The 20,030-nt window shown below is 48.9% G+C and overlaps 1 protein-coding gene across 2 annotated transcripts in view; it reads right to left on the bottom strand.

Moving 5' to 3' along the window:
• VEPH1 (ventricular zone expressed PH domain containing 1) overlaps positions 1–20,030 on the bottom strand; it is a 192,773-nt gene that overhangs the window by 1,777 nt on the left and 170,966 nt on the right. For both annotated transcript variants that reach the window (XM_078869577.1, XM_078869576.1), the window contains exons 10-13: positions 15,097–15,236; positions 6,032–6,166; positions 4,015–4,132; positions 1,013–1,149 (exon numbers count right to left, since the gene is read on the bottom strand). In XM_078869577.1, coding sequence (XP_078725703.1) covers positions 1,013–1,149; positions 4,015–4,132; positions 6,032–6,166; positions 15,097–15,236 — 530 coding nt within the window. The remainder of the gene's footprint in view (positions 1–1,012; positions 1,150–4,014; positions 4,133–6,031; positions 6,167–15,096; positions 15,237–20,030) is intronic.

Raw genomic sequence — 20,030 nt, forward strand, 5'->3', positions numbered from 1 at the left:
CTGTTCCGTGTGTGAGGCGTGTTAAGTGCTGCATTTAAAAATGGCCTGCAACTAATTAACAATCTCGAAATTGATTGTCAGTTTAAAAGATGGATGTTGTTGACTTCACATCTGCAATGTCTTACTTATTTTCTCAAAACACATTTTACGTTTAATGTAAAAAAAAAATGGCCCGCAAAAACATACACAATAAAACATATCTGATGTAAGTTCTCAACGCATTACATACTAAAATAAAAACATATTTTGCAGCATATATTTCTATGCAATTACCCTGACCCAAGCGTATTCCTCAAAAGTGATAACCAATCTCAGTGGAGTCTTTTTTTGTATTTTATAAAAACTAGTATTGGGTTATATTAACTAAGAAAACTAAGGGAATGATGGAATGGAACAGACAATGGTGGAGGTCTTTGCCCATGCGTGGGAAGTTAAAGGCTGATTGTGCCAACAGCATTGGTTGATTTAATGACAGCGTGGAGCTGTACGTGTGTATGTTGAACTTCTTTCGCACCGTACGTAGCCAACCGTGGTAATCATAAGTGCGGAGGAAGGACAACAAACGAAACACAAAAAACAGTTCTAAAGAAATTAGTTTTCAATTTAGGTTGAAAAGTGTATAGCTCCAGTGTCTTCATAATATCGGAAGAGCGTTCCAGACGGCCGCAGAAGCGCATCAAAAAGCACGTGATGCAGTGACCGTCTTTGATCGATCAAAAAAAAACCCGCTGCGAGGATGACCGGAGTTCGAGTGATGGTTTATGCTCCTTGATGTGATCAGCAAGGTATTGCGGTTCATTTGTGGCAAGCAATTTGTATGTAATGAGCCCGACCTTACGAGGGGAAGTCAGTGGGCTTGAGCAGGACATGGCTAGCAGGCAAGATGACTGATGGATGAGATGTGTGATGGAATGGCAGCCAAAAATAGAATTGCCCCCAAACGGGCGACCACCGATGATGGAGCTGTACGTGTGTATGTGTTGTTATTCGGCGTCAAAGGAAGTTTTCTCACCGATTTCCCCTTGCGGAAGAGCAACTGGTTGCCCGCGAGAGTAAAATATCGCGTTCTCCAGCGCTTGATGAACTTCCACCGCACCTGCTTCTCCTTGAGCTTCCCTTCCATGAGCGGCCTTCCCTCCTGGTTCACATCTTGGCAGCGAAGGGACAAGGTTAGGAGATGCCTGGATTGGACATGGCCAGTGCTGGAAGAGTTTACTGCTCAGAGTGAGCTGTCGCTGATCGGTTATCAAGGTCCTGTCGATGATATCTATTTATTGGTAGTCATTTTAGGATTTGCTCCAGTCAAAGTATTTATGATCCTCAACTCATTCTGAGCAATAACACTGCCTTGAACAAATATATAATAGGCACATTTTTGGACAGCGGCCATTGCCTGAAACGTCACCAATATACATATTCCTTTTTACTGGTAGGAACCTCCTGGTTACACCAGCCCACAGGGGATTATTGTGTCCGTCCGTCGTGCATCCAAAAATGGGAGGGGTGGGGCTGGGTGGAGAGGGGAGGGGCTGAGTGGGGAGGGTGGGGAGGGGCTGGGTGGGGAGTGGAGGGGCTGGGTGGGGTGGGTGGGGCTGGGTGGGGGGTGGGAGGGGTGGGGCTGGGTGGAGAGGGGAGGGGCTGAGTGGGGAGGGTGGGGAGGGGCTGGGTGGGGAGTGGAGGGGCTGGGTGGGGTGGGTGGGGCTGGGTAGGGGGTGGGAGGGGTGGGGCTGGGTGGGGAGGGGCTTGTCACCCCGTGATGCCCTTATAAAACTCAACGTTTAACCTACTCACGCCGGCTTGTGCCCACCCTCATAGTCGGCCATATTAGCGGAATACACCACACCGCCGTTGACCCTGGCCATTGACCGAGCAACCCAACGTTCCTACCAACTCTCTCCGCAGGAATGTGTTAAGAATATTATATTGACAAATGCTTTTTGTTATTATCATTATTATTTTACATGTTGCTTGTGCGCCACTGCCAATGCAGAAATCACCAAATAATCTGTGTTAAGTACCTAGTGTATTGTCTATAGAGCATTTTAAATGATCTATAGATTTGTATCCTCTAAATACGGACGACCTCGCTAAATACTGCACGCACGATTGATAAACCTAATGTTCATATACTAAACAGCAATATTTTACTTCGTGAAATCAGCGAATCAAAATGTGCGGTCTTTGCTGTTTGCCTTGGCTCTTGTCAATGACATCCAGGCACACACACACACTTTAGCGATTGCTAAAAGCTAACACGCGGTGGGGGCTTAACGTAAGCAAAATCACCGTGGATGATTAGTGCACAAACATTTTTTGTTAGGGGCCATCCATTTAGTACGTATGCATGGAGGGAGGGGGTTTAACCCAAATGCGTACGCTTGCGTATGGGGGGTCTACTGACAATGTACGTATAGGAAACGGGGGGCGGGGGGGTGAAGCCTCGATAATAATTTGTCTACATTGGCCTTCAAATGAGTTGGATAGTCCGGCGGTGGACTATCTGTTTGCTTAAACACGTGAATATTATGAAACCTTGATCATTTCTGCTTGGATTAAATATCGGCCGTTCTATAGGATTCGGGGGGGGGTGCGTCAGGCATACGTACGTAGGTGGGGAAGGGGTCAGGTTTTGACAGATTTTTGCGTACCTACTCAATGGATGGCCCCTTACTTTACGGTCAATGTTATGTTGGGCACATGTTTCGTGCACGTTCTTAACCGTGATGATGTTAGGAGGAACAATGTACGGCCTTGTAAGTCTCTGAAGTGATGCACTTTAATGACGCTCAAAAGGAACCAGACCACCCAGCTCGAAATACATTTCCGATTGTCACGATGGATTTTACCGATGCTGACCAAGCTTCTACAGATTGTGTTTGTGTGTAAATGGATATATATATAGAATATATATATGTACATTAATGTGGGGAGCGGTAGTGTAGCGGTTAGCGTGCTGCTCTACGAACCTGCCAACCTGAGTTCGATTCTCGCTCACGGCCACCAACACACAGTGACAATTATCCAAATCGGGTCCAGGCCTCCCCTAGGTCGATTCAGTCTCAAATGAGTACCGGGGAAGACAAAGGCGGCCAGGCGTGGTGCTGGCCACGTGTGCTCTGCTGGCCTTGCATATTAACTCACGAACACTTTCCCCGACAGTCTGTGGAGGCTATGCCGGTGATCTGTATCTTTGTCTTTATATATAGAATATACTATACAAGCAAGCTGTGGTAGAACCGTGAGGTCAATGAAGGCCTGATTAATGCACCTCGGCGTGCTTTCTCTCCTGCAGATCTCGCAGACGTGATTCTTGGCTGCCGTTAAAGTCGGTGCGTGTGGTTTGCTGTGAGCGGGGTGCTATCTCTCAGACTTTAAAGTAATCTATCAGTGGTGTGTGCGTGTGTGTGCTCTCGATCAGTGCGCAAGTGTGTGCTGGGGCGTGTTTGGATACGGTAGTTTCTCATCAACACACCACCCACCCCCTGAAACGGTTTTGATCTCCCACCGAAGGGATGTGGGAAGAAAAGGTTGGTGGTGGGGGGGCACTTGAGGAGAACTGCTTTTGAACGGGCATGGGCCTCCCCTAGGTCAACTCAGCTGAAAATAAGTCCCAGAGAGACAAAGGTGGCTGCGTTATTTGACTCGACCCACCATCTTTGATAGGCACTCGCGAACAGCACTCCTTCCAGACACTCGGTGAGGGCGAATTGAAATACCTCTGCTGTCTATTAAGCAACAACAGGTTTTGTACAGAACTTACTCTTTGGTTCTTTCGGTAAAGTCACGTAGAAAAAATATACTATTTATTTTATTTTATTTCTACGTGACTTTACCGAAAGAACCAAAGAGTAATTCCTGCAGTCATGAAAGCTTCAAATCAAGTTTGTACAGAACATTTCACTACTCGATTCGACGTAATATTTGTGCCAGTCGAATGCTGTGTGTTCAGTAGGTAGGTGAGTACAACACACGGCAATGGGTACTGTATGGCAAATGGAGGGGGGCGTGTATTACCAAGGGCTTTGTCTGGGTGGTTACACATGTAACAACCCCATCTGCCGGCCTCTTCATCGAATCCAAAAACGTCGAAAAAACACACCTCTCCCAGTTGCTGCCTCAGGAACTCAACGTCCTGCAATGCAGAGAGGGGGGACCGCGTGCGAATTGCTTCAATCGAAGACTTGAAGCAGACACAAGACTTCGCAAACTTAAGGCGCTCGTGACATTTTCGACGGGGCCTTTCTATTGAGGAAAATGGCGGGACACACTTTATTTTGGTAATGGCCATATTCAGGTTAGAACGTGTATATGAAGCCACACCATGCCTGGAGAAAAAAGAAGAAGAAATTTACAATTTGATTTGATTCCTTTAAGCGGGCATTTAATCGCGCAACTTCTAGAAAACTGTCCGAAAGCTGTCTCCAAATGGCTTTCCTCCATGGATACACTCTACAAGGTGCTCCAGATGTCTTGTGACCTCCAACCTCCTTTGCATATTCATTTCTGTTTTAAATTTACCTTACTTTTAAAATGTTAACTTTTAGAGAATTAAATGGAGGGGGGGGGGGTCACAAGACATCTGCACTGTAGTCCATGTATTACAAAATGCGAACAGGATGATGTCTCGTTTAAATAATATACGAGTATGACCCTGTCTCTCAGAAAAATACTCTGAACCTCATCTCATCTGTGGTGATGTGGGCGGTGGGGGGGGGGCACTAATGGCAGATCCTGTGCACATTTATGTATGAAAATTATTCCCGATAGCCGCACGGAGGATCATTGGAGAAACGCAGATGGTCGTATGAATGAGGGCACTTCCGTTCAATCCCCTTATCCATAGGCATTTGGGAATAAGGGGAAGAACTGATGCACGCAAAATAGGATTTTGTGTTATCAATGTTATAATAGAAGTGTCACTCTAGTAACACGTGATGGTGGTTTTGGTGTATGATTCATATGCTGGTCTGTTTCACAGCCATCGTGGCAATGGGTGGTCTGTTTTTTCCCCCACAGATTCACTATACCATGCTGCTGAAAGCTCAATCACATTATCAATCAATTAATTTATACCCATAGCGACCTTTAGAAATTTAGATTTCCCAGCAGCCTGTGTTTCTCTTTGTAATATGCTGCAGTTTTAGTTCCTTTCCAATGAGTATCGTCTAATATCTTATGGAGGAGTGTCTTGGACTGGCTCTCTGAGCATTAGGCACATCTGATGAACTCTAAAATGGCAATTAATGACGTGTCTACCTCAATGCACTTTTCACAAAGCAGAATGTATTAACATAAAATGCGATGCAAATCTTGCATTTAAGGAGGTTTCTGATATGTCCAGGGCAATGAGGGCCGACTTAGGTGCCCTCTATTGAAAGCAAAGGGGTGGATAAGCCCAGACTTTAAGTAACACCAGGTGAGATTTTATCCCGTGACATGAAATGGACATCACTATGCGTGGCACAATGCATTACTGCACGATACACTGTACATGCATTAAATAATGCACGTGAGAATATTATATCTGCAATTCAAGAAAATATATTCAAACGATATGCAAATGTTAATCGAGCAGATGAGGCTGTACAGAGAAGACGTAACAATACATGTGGGGATAGTAAGTGTTTAACACGTAGGCTGTCGCGACCAATATTGTCCATAATAGAGATGTTTGGGTGTTCGCCTGATGATGCTCGTTGTAATTACCGGCGAAACGTCGTACTCGATTGGTAAATATTGTGGGTTTTACTCTCCAACACACCGACGTGCTGAACTCGTAACGAATTGGCATGTTTTGTTTACGTGACAAACCATACTAATTGGCTGTATCAGGCGGTGGCGGGTTTAACGACACATTTATATTTACGCGCTCTAACCCAAACAAACTCTCTATCATGGATGGTAATATCGACCAAAAAATTATTGGAATCTTGTATAGCAAATATGAGAGCGATTCGTGGCAATTCGTGGAACCGCTTGCGTTATGGCTAACGAGCACAGCAAGGCCTGGGCAAGCACAACAATGCCTGACCTTTGCGGAGGGCAGCGGCGAGTGGATGACGGCCGTCTCGAAGGCGAGACCGCCCTTCTGACGGGCCCTGTCCCACAGCTGGGCCAGCGTGCGCACCACTGCATCGTGCACAGACAGCGGCGACGGAGACCGACTCTGCCCACGGCAACAACAACAAAACGTCGCACAAACCTCAGCATTCGCATGCTTTGGGGCCGTCCATAAATTACTTCACGCGATTTTGGAGGATTTTGGACCCCCCCCCATCGTCACACGGCGTCACAAAAAGTCAGACTCCCCCTCTCTCAAATATGACGTCACAAAGCTCTGCCCCCCCCACAAAAAAAAAACATGCTTCAAATTGCTTTAAACTATTGTCATTGTAGTGCATATTTAATGTGGCGCTGCACTCTGATGTTGTAAGAAAAAACATTTATTTAAAAGTCTATTTAATTAAGTAGAACGTGTTGTCTATGTTTATTTAAAGTTGCGCATTTTGATGTGACGTCACATTTCTCGTCACACATCGTCACAAATATCTAACCCCCCCCCTAGGTGTGTGACGCCATTTATGGACGACCCCTTTACCCTCTCACCCACATTAGGTGTGCTGAGCCTTCTCACACACTTCGCTAAAGATATGCGAATTGCATGGCAGGTAAACAAATATCTTTAAGTCCTCAGAACTCGAAATATGTTAAAGTGAAAACCAAATTGAACGTAATCATTTTTTTTGCAATGTTACTATAATGTGTGAAATCGTTGGTGATTGGGCTGAGATCGTCAACTCATTGTGCACAATAACCTCGTCTATACAAATGCCATTTCATAGAATTTACATTCTGAACCTAAAATACATATTACACTGGAAAAATGGAAACTAAATATCTACAACAGGTCCTTGCCTCGTTCAAATAAAATGTATGCATGTGAAGTATTGGAAAATGACGGCAGGAAACTCCTTGACGGGAACACACTTCTTTTATTAAATCTTGACTTGTAACGATACAACGCGTGGCCTCTCTTCTTCACAATGCGGTCACCATACAACGGTACAACTCGTGACCTCTTCTCTCCACCCTACGCTTCTCTGGACTCTCTTAGATTCTGTGCTGCTGGCTCTCTGTGCCTCGTGTAGACTCCGCGCCTCGGCTACACTCTTCTCTCGTCTCGTGTAGACTCCGCGCCTCGTGTAGACTTTGCATCTCTCTCTCTGGCTACACCGTATGCATACTCGGCTCGTGTAGACCCTTCTCTCTCTCTGGCTACACCGTATGCATACTCGGCTCGTGTAGACCTTTCTCTCTCTCTGGCTACACACTATACATCACTCAGCTCGTGTAGACCGTTCTCTCTCTCTGGCTACACACTATACATTACTCAGCTCGTGTAGACCGTTCTCTCTCTCTGGCTACACACTATACATTACTCAGCTCGTGTAGACCGTTCTCTCTCTCTGGCTACACACTATACATTACTCAGCTCGTGTAGACCGTTCCCTCTCTCTGGCTACACACTTATACCTTACTCTCCTCTACTCTCCATTTCTCTCCATTACTCTCCTCTCCGGGCTCTATCTCTGCACCTTCGTCTTCATTCTTAGATGGTTCCACTTCTGCCCCCTGCTCCTCTGTGCATCACCTTATATACCTCTTCTTCCCGGGAGACGGAGCGGATGCGGACCTCAACGTCGGCACCGCTCCTCAGTTACCCAATCCCCACGCGCTATCCCTACGATCCGGTTCCGCTCAGCGCGTGTTTCCACTCCCCGACCAATCACACCGCGCTGCTACCCGATCACTCCCTCTGGGCGCGTCACCGGCACACAGCCAATCAGCAGCACTACCCCCACCCGCGCACTGACGCCTGCTTCTCCCCGTCAGCGCGCGTCACCACACACACACCCGTACATACGCGCTGGCACACGACATATACACCCAGCGCGTATCACCACTACATCACCCCCTCCCACATAGCTCGCAGCCGGCCCGGCTGCTAACAACAACCAACCGCGACGATAAAACGACAACCAACAAAAAAAACCCGTAACCCCCCGAGTGTGCCCCGTAACATAACACAACAACAACAACAACAAGAATAACTATGTACAGATTGACAATGAACACGAAAAGTCAACAATAACACGATACGAGCAAATTCCAAAAACGAACGCGCCCCACGTCCCTGCGACTACACGCAGTGACGAGGCGCTCCAACTGCCCCGACTCCTCACGAGGCAGGTCATGCAAAGTAGCACGACCTGGCGCGAGTCCGTCTGGCTGGTCCGTCGTATGGGGCGGGACACTGACGACCGTCCGGCGGTTCCGGCTGCTCCAGATGGCGCGGAACGGGCCTGAAAGGGCCGGCCCCGCCGCGGAGATCCGGCCGCCGGTGATCGGCAGCTGTCAGTTCCGAGACACCTGGGAGCAGATCAGGCGAAAATACGTGTGGATCAGGCAGAGACATTTCCCCCTCTGGGTCGCCGGTCACGTCACACGCCCGGCCATCACGACACAAGGGGAGGCCATATGGAGGCGAGAACGGTTTCAGCCGGGAGGGGTGAACGTACCAACGGCGCTTTCCCCACTTTATCTGAACGCACTGGGGCCGTGCAACGCGCACGACCTCCACGGGTCCCCTCCACGGTCTCAACAATTTAGGCGACGTAGCCAAGGGTGCCTGAGGGCAATGCAGCCAGGCCCTGTCACCTGGTTTCCATTCGTGCATGGACACCTTCCGTGCCCGCAACCGTTCATTAGCAATTTGGCGAGCCCGCGAATTAAGCCATGCGGCCTCCCTCGCCTCTGTCAGCTTGTGAATATTAAACTTAATATGTTCTGCCAAATTAGAATTAGTTCGTGGAGCGGACAGGCCAAGTTGCGTTTCCATTGGCGGGTCAGCTTCCCGACCGTACATCAAATAGAATGGGGAAAACCCCGTAGCTGCATGGGGGGCCATTCTATACGCGGCAAGGACTCCCGGGACCTGCAGGTCCCAATCTACATGTGCCTCGCACACCTGCTGGCACAGCATGGAAGTCAAAGTTTTGTGGAGTCTCTCCACCATCCCGTCTGTCTGCGGGTGGTACGGGGAGGTACGCACCTTCTTGGTACCCAACAGATCGCACACCTCTTGCAACAATTTAGTCGAAAATTTTTTACCTTGGTCGGTCAGCAGGCGTTCGGGAGCCCCCTTGTCCAGGACATAGCCCTGGACGAAGGCATCCGTCACAGCCGCTGCCGACTGGTTAGCGAGAGGCCACGCCATAGGCCATCGGGTAAAGTATTCGACCCCCACTAACAAATATTTATTCCCTCTCGGCGTGACTGGGAAGGGCCCCAAAATATCGAGTGCAACGAGCTCGTTGGTACGCGAGACCTGAATAGATTGCAGCGGTGGATTAGCTGCCACGGGCGGTGGTTTACGCCTGGCGCACTCAACGCACCCCTTCAGAATATGTGCCACATCACTTCCCATTCCCGGCCAGTAATAGTCACGCTGAAGCAGGGCAAGCGTCTTGTTAACTCCCAAGTGCAAGAGGCGTTCGTGTGCCGCCAAGACAACCCTCCCCCTCACAGCGGAAGGCACCACGAGTGCGTTCCGCCGGGACAAACTGTCCCATCTCAATAACACGCCCTGCTCAAGTACATAGGAGCCGGTACGCTCCTGGTCCCCCTCGGGACCCCCAACCTTGCGGCGCAATGCTAGCAGCGAGCTGTCCGCCATCTGGAGGCGGCCCCATTCGCTGAGCGACAGCGAGAGCAGCGAGTCCCGACCCTGAGAGGCAGTGGAATCATCCATGATCGGTGCGCCCGCTGTCGCAGCCAGTGCCCCCATCTCCCCCGCAAGCGTCAGTTTACAGCGCGCCGATCCCGACAAACACGCGCATTCATCACAAGGCAACAACCGCGACAAGCAATCGGCATTTGTGTGTCGCAACCCCTTACGGTACGTAGTCGTAAACTGATAGTCCTGGAGGACTTCCAACCAACGCGACAACTGGCCCGAGGGCTGGGCGACCCTCAATGAATACTGTAGCGCCGCGTGGTCCGTTCGGACTGTAAAGTGACGACCATAGAGATATGGCCTAAACTGCTGCACAAAAAAAACAATGGCAAGCAGCTCGCGACGGGTGACACAGTAGCGCTGCTCCGCCGGAGACAACACCCTACTACCGTAGGCGACAACTCTTTCGACACCCCCAACGACTTGGGATAGCACCCCCCCAATGCCCGTGTTGCTAGCATCCGTGTCCAGCAAAAAGGGACTGGCAAAATCGGGATAACACAAGGGTGGGGCACCCACCAAGGCGTCCCGGAGGGAGCGAAACGCGGCCTCCTCCTCCGGTCCCCATTTGAACTTCACTCCCTTCGCCGTTAGAGCGTGCAAGGGTTTTGCAATAGTGGCGAAGTGCTCAACGAACCGCCGATAATAAGAAGCAAACCCGATGAAACTTCGCACGTCGGAAACGGACGTAGGTGTCGGCCACGAACCGACACAATCCGTCTTCGCGGGATCGGTGGAGATCCCCGAAGAATCGACAATGTGACCCAAGTATCTAACCGACCTACGAAGGAGGTGACATTTGGCCGGTTTAAATTTCAACTTAGCCGATCGCATTCGCAAGAACACCCCTCTCAATCGCCGGAGGTGTTCTTCAAACGTTTTACTGAAAACAATGACATCGTCCATATAAATCAAGCATGTATCCCACTGCAAGCCCGACAAAACCAGCTCCATAAGTCGCTGAAACGTCGCTGGAGAGGAGTGAAGTCCCATGGGTAACCGGTTAAACTGGAACAGCCCCCCTGGAGTCCGAAATGCTGTCTTAGGTTTCGACTCTTCGTCGAGCGGCAACTGCCAAAACCCCGATAACAAATCAAGAGTCGAAAAATATCGCGCACCAGACAATGCATCGAGGGACTCATCCATCCTGGGGAGCGGATACGCGTCAGCCACAGAGATCTTATTCAGGCGACGGAAATCAACGCAGAATCGCAGGGACCCGTCCTGCTTCTTAACCAGCACAATAGGCGCTCCCCACGGGCTAGAGGAGGGCGAAATAATATCGGCTTCTAGCATATCGTTAACAGCCGACTGAACATGTTCCTTCTCCACGGGACTCAGTCGGAAGGGATTTAGCCTGACCGGCGCCGCATCGCCCGTTTCAATGTGATGGTGCAACAAATCCGTGCACCCAATGTCATACTTATGTTTACTGAATACATCAGAGAATTCAATGAGCAACTCGCGCAGCGCACCCAACTGCGCCGCCGACAAATCGTCCGAGGCGGCACATAGCGAATGGACCCACTCAAGGTCTTCCCTTGGCTCAACGTTCCGCGCGGGGCTCGAGCCCACCTGCGCAACCAACCCATCATCCACAGGGACCTGCGCCGCGTGAGCCAGCACGGTGCCCTGCGGAATGACAGCTGGTCGCGACCCCGCGTTCAAAACCATCACAAACGGATCCCTGTCAGCCCGCACCAAAGTGTGAGCCACCGATAAATCAAGACCCCCGACAGCCTTGTTAGAAGGACCCAAAAGCATACTCTGTCCCGAAGCCTCCCTCACCCATGGTTTCCGCAACCGGAGGGGAATCAACATCTGTGAACCCGGGGGCACTCGCACTGTCTGCGTCGCCACCGCTTGTATCGTAGCGCACGCCGTCCGAATGTCAGTAGGGCCCGTCAAAAATGAAATCCGGCGACCCGATGGCAGTTCAATGCATCGTTGATCGATAAGAATTTTAATAGGCATTTTAGCCAAAAAATCAGTGCCCAAAAGACACGGAACTGCCAAAGAAGACGAAACGAAAACGGGTCCCGACAATTTGATATCTCCAATGCAAATGGACGCCCTAACCTGACCGATAATGCCCAACGATCCCCCATTAGCGGCGTAAAATGGCACATCCACTGGAAGCAGCGGACGACATTGGACTGGAAGAATATTATAAATGAGGTCCGATATAATAGTTGCCGATGCCCCCGTGTCCACTAACACCCTAATCTCAACCCCATCAATAGATCCCGTAACAACGGACGAACCCGCCGAAGCAGCCACAATTCTATGCCCCAATTCCGCCCATTCAATGTCTCCCTGGTCCCGGCCGAACCCCCCTCGCCGAACCGAATCCCCGAACCTTAACCGGCCCTCCTCCGCCGCAACGCGGCGTCCCATGTGTGTCGAATAAACAGGCCGAGCGTGTGAGGTGCCGCGACTTGCCGGGGATTGTAGAGATGACTTGGGCTCTCGGTCGTCGTCCAGCCGAGCTCCCATGGCGCGCTGCCGCGGAGCGCGGCACCCGGACGCCACGTGGCCCCGGAGGCCGCAGTTATAGCACGTGACGAGGGTCAGAGTAGATCTTGGTTGCTCCGACTTTCGGCCCGATCGCAGAGGCGACCGGGCCCCCGGCCTCCAGTCCCCTGGTCGTCCCGTGGCGAACGCCTCCTCTCGTGGGCTGACGACTTGGGGTTCGGCGACCACCAAACCCGGGGCTGCAACGACAGCAGCGTTGCAACCAACGCCTTGCTTCCGTTGTAGGGCCTCGTGCGCTTGAATACTCGTGGCGACTCTCAAAGAAGAAATATCAATCTCGTCAGCTGTGTTGATAGGGACCCCCAGGTCCTGCGCCAACTTGAGCAGCTGCTCCAAAACCATCGCGTCTTGGCCCTCCTCGTCCATCCGAGGGAACGCAGCATCAGCAAGAGCCAGCAACGCCGTGCGATAGGCCAGCGCGGTCTCCGTGGCCGCTTTCCGTCTTGCGTAGAACTGATGGCGGCACGTAGAGGGAGGTCCGTAGACCCTGGCCAACAAACCCAGCGCATCCTTCAGCGTGGAGCGGTCCGACTTTCGTGCAGCCCTGAAGGCCGCGAGCGCATCGTCGTCCAGCATGGCGGGCAATGCCCGCAGCGCCGTAGCATCGGACCACGCTGACATCTCTTGATGCGCCAAAAACCTTCGCTGAAATTGGCCCCAGTCTCCGCCTTCCGCCTTGAAGGCTGACAACGTGGGCAGGCGCTGCTGAAAAATGAAGTCATCCGCCTCGTGGTTCCTCTCCGCCTCTCCGTCGGTGTGTAAGATGGCGGCTCCAGCAGCAGACGTAAAATGGCGGACCCCCTCGCGCGCTGATGACGTCGATGCGCGCGCTTGGGAACCCACCACCACGTGGCGCTCGCCGTTCCCGCCAAAAGTAGGCCCAGGCGCAATGGCGGGAATCCCCCATTCGTTTTGGCGGGAATCTGCGGGGCGACCTTGTAAAATGTCCCCCACCGTCCCCGCTCCTCCCGACGAGCTGATCTCCGCCAAGATGGACGCGGCGGCGAGCAGCAGCTCCGCCAGTCGGGAGTGCGCCTCACGAAGCCCGGCGTCGGTCCCCGGTCGCTCGGCCGGCGCCGTCGACGGATCCTGTAGCGTGGGCAAGTCCTCTTCCTCACCCCCCGCCACCAGCGGCCCCGAGTCGTCCAGGTTTTCCTCGCGGTCAATCCCGTGGGTCCTACGGGTCTTCCTTGTCTCCATGCTTGGAAGCCCGTTTCACTTCTGACGCCAGATGAAGTATTGGAAAATGACGGCAGGAAACTCCTTGACGGGAACACACTTCTTTTATTAAATCTTGACTTGTAACGATACAACGCGTGGCCTCTCTTCTTCACAATGCGGTCACCATACAACGGTACAACTCGTGACCTCTTCTCTCCACCCTACACTTCTCTGGACTCTCTTAGATTCTGTGCTGCTGGCTCTCTGTGCCTCGTGTAGACTCCGCGCCTCGGCTACACTCTTCTCTCGTCTCGTGTAGACTCCGCGCCTCGTGTAGACTTTGCATCTCTCTCTCTGGCTACACCGTATGCATACTCGGCTCGTGTAGACCCTTCTCTCTCTCTGGCTACACCGTATGCATACTCGGCTCGTGTAGACCTTTCTCTCTCTCTGGCTACACACTATACATCACTCAGCTCGTGTAGACCGTTCTCTATCTCTGGCTACACACTATACATTACTCAGCTCGTGTAGACCGTTCTCTCTCTCTGGCTACACACTATACATTACTCAGCTCGTGTAGACCGTTCTCTCTCTCTCTGGCTACACACTATACATTACTCAGCTCGTGTAGACCGTTCCCTCTCTCTGGCTACACACTTATACCTTACTCTCCTCTACTCTCCATTTCTCTCCATTACTCTCCTCTCCGGGCTCTATCTCTGCACCTTCGTCTTCATTCTTAGATGGTTCCACTTCTGCCCCCTGCTCCTCTGTGCATCACCTTATATACCTCTTCTTCCCGGGAGACGGAGCGGATGCGGACCTCAACGTCGGCACCGCTCCTCAGTTACCCAATCCCCACGCGCTATCCCTACGATCCGGTTCCGCTCAGCGCGTGTTTCCACTCCCCGACCAATCACACCGCGCTGCTACCCGATCACTCCCTCTGGGCGCGTCACCGGCACACAGCCAATCAGCAGCACTACCCCCACCCGCGCACTGACGCCTGCTCCTCCCCGTCAGCGCGCGTCACCACACACACACCCGTACATACGCGCTGGCACACGACATATACACCCAGCGCGTATCACCACTACACATGTATGAATGAATGTGCATATATAACCTACAGTTTATATATTTTAAGACATGTACAGCAGTGTTGGCCACAACTGCCCAGAAAGTGGATCATATCACAAGTTGCCACGTGCGTGTAGGCACACGTGGCCACCGTGGGGGCACCAGGATGGCGAGATGTTAACTACCTCGCCTGGTATACAGGAAGTCGTGGGTTAGATCCAGACCCTGATGCCTGTATATTTGGAGTTTGTATGTTCTTCCCATGGTAACATGGCTTTTTCTCCGGGTCCTCCAGTTTTCCCTCCACATTTAGAAACATGCGGTTAGAGTATTTGGCTAAGAAAATGTCCACTTGATAAGCCACTTCATTGAGCTATCATTTGTGGCCAGGTCGCTTCTGAAAAAGAGCTATATAGCTCAGTGGGCCTTACCTGGTAAAATAAAATTATTTTCAATAGTTTCATAGTTACTGGATGGAATGTGGCAGTGCTCTTCTCACAGCTCTGAGTGTGTGTGGGCACCTGTAAGAAGAGGGTCATGAGGTGGAGCCAGGTTTGTGGCTGCCGAGATGGGAGGGAGAAGTGAGACTTGGAGTAGAGGCAGTACTCAGATTTCTTGGGACACCCGAAGCTCAGCTTGAACAAGCAGCGGGATGCAAGCTCTGCGGAACGCACCTCCAATTAGCACGCCTGACTACGTACAATGCAAAATGACCATTGGTACCTCATTTGCCAGTTAAATATATGATAAATGTTTTTTTTTTACCCTTTTATCTGGCAACAAAACCGACACCTTTTTTACAAAGAGTCATGTTTGCACTGCAGGTATTGTGATCTATGCAAACATGACTCCTCGTAAAAAAAGGTGTCGGTTTTGTTGCCAGATAAAAGGGTAAAAAAAACAATTATCAATGCAAAATGAGTTTAATATACATACATACACCGGATTTCAGGCAAGTCAAAGCAAGTAGATTTTCCACAGGAGAGGATTCCTTTTTTTAAGTTGTATATTTTTACATTCGTGCGTGCATGTTTCTCTAAATAATTGCACACTTCAACCACGCTGTTAGCCATGAAAAAAACAAAGCTTTCCATTGAGAACACACACTCGGTCACAACTTTTGAAAGCAAACATCAGAGAACAACCCACTCAAGCCCCCTCAACAGTCATCTTCATGAACACTTTGTGGCACACATTCATAAACCATGCTAGGCGTGTTTGCCGCATTTCAATGAAACTCAATGTTTTAGAAACTGGAATGAGCCCATTTTAGTGACAACCGAATATTAATGTTACGCTTCGTGCCGGCAAGAAGGCTCCACTTGAGAAGAAGGTTCATGGGTGGCTGCCTGCATTTGACAAGGTGTTAAGCCCATACGCCACCCCTCCCCCTGCAGTTTGTGCATTTGATAAATTAAATCAAATTAAATCAAACTAGGCTCTAAGACAAGCTGTCTCGGGTGTGGACCAATCAACTTCAAGGACAGTGCATATCATTATCATTATCAGAGTTGTTTCTTTTTGTTTGCATTTTGACTGCTTGTGTTGTAGTTATTTCAAACATGATCCCTTGTATAAAGGTGTCAGTTTTTGTACCAGTTGAAAGGGTAAAAACCTATCACTATATTTTGCCACTGGTAAAGGAGGTCTCATAGTGTAAATGCTTACCCCGAGCTCTCAATACTTTGATAGTGTGCTGTTTTTAAGTTGTACGCCTTTTGGCGTCATCTGGTCCAACACCAATGGAGACTAGGCTCTAAGAAAAGCTGTCTCAGGTGTGGAGCAATCGACTTCAAGGACAGTGCATATCATTATCATCATCACAGTTGTTTCTTTTTTTTTATTTTGACTGCTTGTGTTATAGTTATTGCAAACATGATCCCTTGTATATAGGTGTTTCAGTTTTTGTACCAGTTGAAAGGGTAAAAACCTATTACTACAGTATTATTATTATTGTGCTTGTTTACCAAGGAAAGCCTCACTGACATGCTTGACTATTTTTCAAGAAGGTCCTGCCAAGTTATTTTGGAACAGGGAGGCGATGATTTCCGTTACGTATCATCCCAAAATGTGGACCCCTGACGCCGGCACACAGTGGCTTATTATTGCGAATGACGTCACGGGATCCGATAAAAACGTCCGCTGTAAAGCAGATGTCACGCATCTCATGGTTAATACGCGCGTAGCATTCATCAGGGCAGCCACTGGATTCGAACCGTGAACCTCTCCAAAAAGTTGTGAACGACATGTCGCAGCCCCATATTTATTACGATTATTACTTCCAATATTATTTATTGATAGGAACACTTTTGTTGATTGTGCCAGGATACATGATAAAAAAATATATATTTTAAAATGAAATAACATAACGTTTTAATTGGTTTACATCAACAGCTGGCCGAGCCGCACATCACCTTCACAAAAGGAAAATTAAACACACAGCCACGTTGGTGCGACTGTGGCCATGCAACTCAAACTACGGACCGTACAGTGAACCCATAGAGGCTCATAGAGATGCATATCCATACCCGTCTGGACTACCGCAACTCTCTTATGCTCGGCTTCCCTTCAACAATTCCAAAACAACTCTGCTCCGATCATATTCAACCTTCCCTATAATTCCCATACCTCGACCCTCCTCGCGCAACTGCACTGGCTCCCGTTTCAAATTCCCTCACCTTGGTCTTCAAATCCCTTCATGGACTTACCCCACCATTTCTTGCCACGCTTGTACCTTTCTACCTGCCTTCTCGCCCTCTACGTTCACAATCTTTGCTATCTCTCTCTGCTCCTTCGTCTCCTTGTGCGCAATCTCGCTCGTCGCTCTTTCTCTTCTCGCCCCCCTTCACTGGAACAAACTTCCCCCCTGCACAAGAAGCAGTCACCTTCGCTCACTAAGTTTCCACTCCGCACTCAAAACTCACTTATCATTACCATACATTAACAAAAAACTGCAAGAATGTATGATACTCTTGCTACATTTTCCAAATTCCTGGTGGGACTGTGTTCCAAATTGATGCCCATCAACACGTTCCACTTATTTGTGGTGAACACCACAGGGGCAGTGCAGCAAATTGCATTGTTAAAAAAAGTGTCCAATCGCATTAATATCATGTTTTATGTCGTGAAGTCTACGTGGGAATGAAAGAAAATGTCTTAAATCCCACCGGTCCGAAATATGGGTGTCTTTCCGTGATTAGACATACACAGAATTCTGCCATAAACTACGTTTCACAAAAATCTGTTTTCTATTCCGAAGCAATATTCTAGAGAATGTTTTTTTAATGATTACCATAAACTAAACGAAAGAAAAATGAGGAACACGTGTTAATTTTTTTTTAAGATTGCGACTATGTAGTTCCTCCGAAACCTTGCTCAGCATTAATCCGCCCTGCGGAAATACGGTTCATCAAGAATTAGCCGAGCAAGTTTTATTTACTTGGTGCGAGCGTGAGTGAGGCACGGGGTGGCTTTGGGAGCAGGTGCCGGGTGTGGTCCTTGTTACGGGCACGCAAGAAGACAACCCACATGTGACTAAATCACCCGCAAATGCGCCCCGTTTCGTCACATCTCAGCATCTAAGTGGAGGGAGTCAAGTCGGGATAGTGCTCGTATAGTCGACCACCATGCATAGCAGGTGTTATAGACCGTGGGGCGAGGTGGTGGACAGCGGAAGGCGTAGCACAGAGATAAAAAATTATTGTGCTCTACTCCTACGCTACAAAGTCTATGCTGTCATTTACATCCAGCATCGTCGGGCAATTTTTTGCCAGAATGATTACATCCAGCCCGTACTCAAATTGTAAACGTCACGGGACTCAAATTGTAAACGTTGTGGCTGAAGTAGTAACTAATGGGCACGTTTTGTTTACGTGACAAGCCTTACTAATTGGCTGTGTCAGGTGGTGGCGGGTTAACGATATATTTATATTTATGCGATCTAACCCAAAAATAAACTTGATTATGAATAATATTGGTTGCGAAAGGCCTACGTGTCAATATGGTACCGTTGAGAATAGGTTTCCCCTTTTTTCTGGCAACAAAACAAGTGTTAAGATGTTAAAATACCAAACTGAAACCTTATACAAGGAATCATGTCTGAATTAACCACAATGCTTGTGGTCAGAATGCAAACAAAAAACATACTCTGATAAAATAATAAAATATTAAACAATAAATTCTCACGACGTTTCGATTTCTTAAGAAAAAAGCGCCACTCTTTTTCAAATTTTCTTGCTGTGGTTTTCACACCTGATGATGATTGATTGTGTTGCAATCGAAACGTCATGATAATTTTATTGTTTTATATTTTATTATTTTATTGTTTCCCTTCTACGTGACTTTACCGAAAGAACCAATAACATGAATCCCTGCAGTCACGAAAGCTTTACATCAAAATTTATACTCTGATAATATATGCATTGTCTTTGAAACTGATTGGTCCACACCAGAGACAGCTTTCTTTGGAGCTGAGTTCTTCACTAATCTGCACTGACCAGTGTGGTAAAGTGTTGTCAAACAACCCCCACATTCGTGACGGTGTGGGGACTCCCTCATCCAGCAGAGTGGATTGACAAATGTGGTTGTTACATGCGAGAGGAGACGAAAAGCAGCACTGCCTCACGAAGCTTGTAGATTTAGTGACTTAGTCCAGAGAAAACTGCTGCAGTCTGGAGTTGAAGTCCCGTATTTGTTCATCCCACGATCAGGGCATCACTTCCCAGTTCGGTGACTCCACATTGAAAATCGTATCAAATTTGTCAGTTGACTCGGGTGTCGGCATGCACACAGCGGTGGATGCAAAGGCTTCTTCCAGGTACGTTCCATGTCACAGTTCCTATGATTGCTTTTTCATTGCTTTCATAGCTTTATTTTGGTGGTTTCGAAAAGTGTATTGGTTTAGCCATGTTTGTTTGTTGTAGCACAGAGTTAGACTGATGGACTTAATCTAAGTTGTCTTGTGGTTGTTGTTGTTGTTTGACTTACATCCCACTGGGATTTTTGCACACAGCGTTGGTTTACAGTGTTTTTTCTGCAATATTTTTCTGTCTTTTCTTGGATTTTCTGATTGCACTTAGTCACATATTCACTATAAGATGTTTTTTGTTCATGTTTTTGTTTTTTGTTTGCTGCGGTTGCACCCGATTTAAGAGCCGAATGGCTCACAGGGCTATACCTAATAAATTAACTTGGACTTGAACTTGTCTCAACACTCCCCAACCAAAAACCTGTACACAACAAGTGTGACACTCGGTCCCTAAGTCTGAAATGTACAGAGGTTTGCGTTTATCCCCAATGGCTCCCCCCCAACTGGTTACAGCCAGATCAGAGGCTGCACAACTTGAAGGATGTGCATGCCTGCAAGGCGAGGGGAAGCCTCGGAATTACACAGCTTGGACACATGCCGTGCCGAGTCCTGACCGCCCATATTGGCAAGGGATGTAATGAATTACAC

Source organism: Lampetra fluviatilis, chromosome 28 (assembly GCF_964198595.1).
Source record: "Lampetra fluviatilis chromosome 28, kcLamFluv1.1, whole genome shotgun sequence".
In the NCBI taxonomy this organism is placed as follows: domain Eukaryota; kingdom Metazoa; phylum Chordata; class Hyperoartia; order Petromyzontiformes; family Petromyzontidae; genus Lampetra; species Lampetra fluviatilis.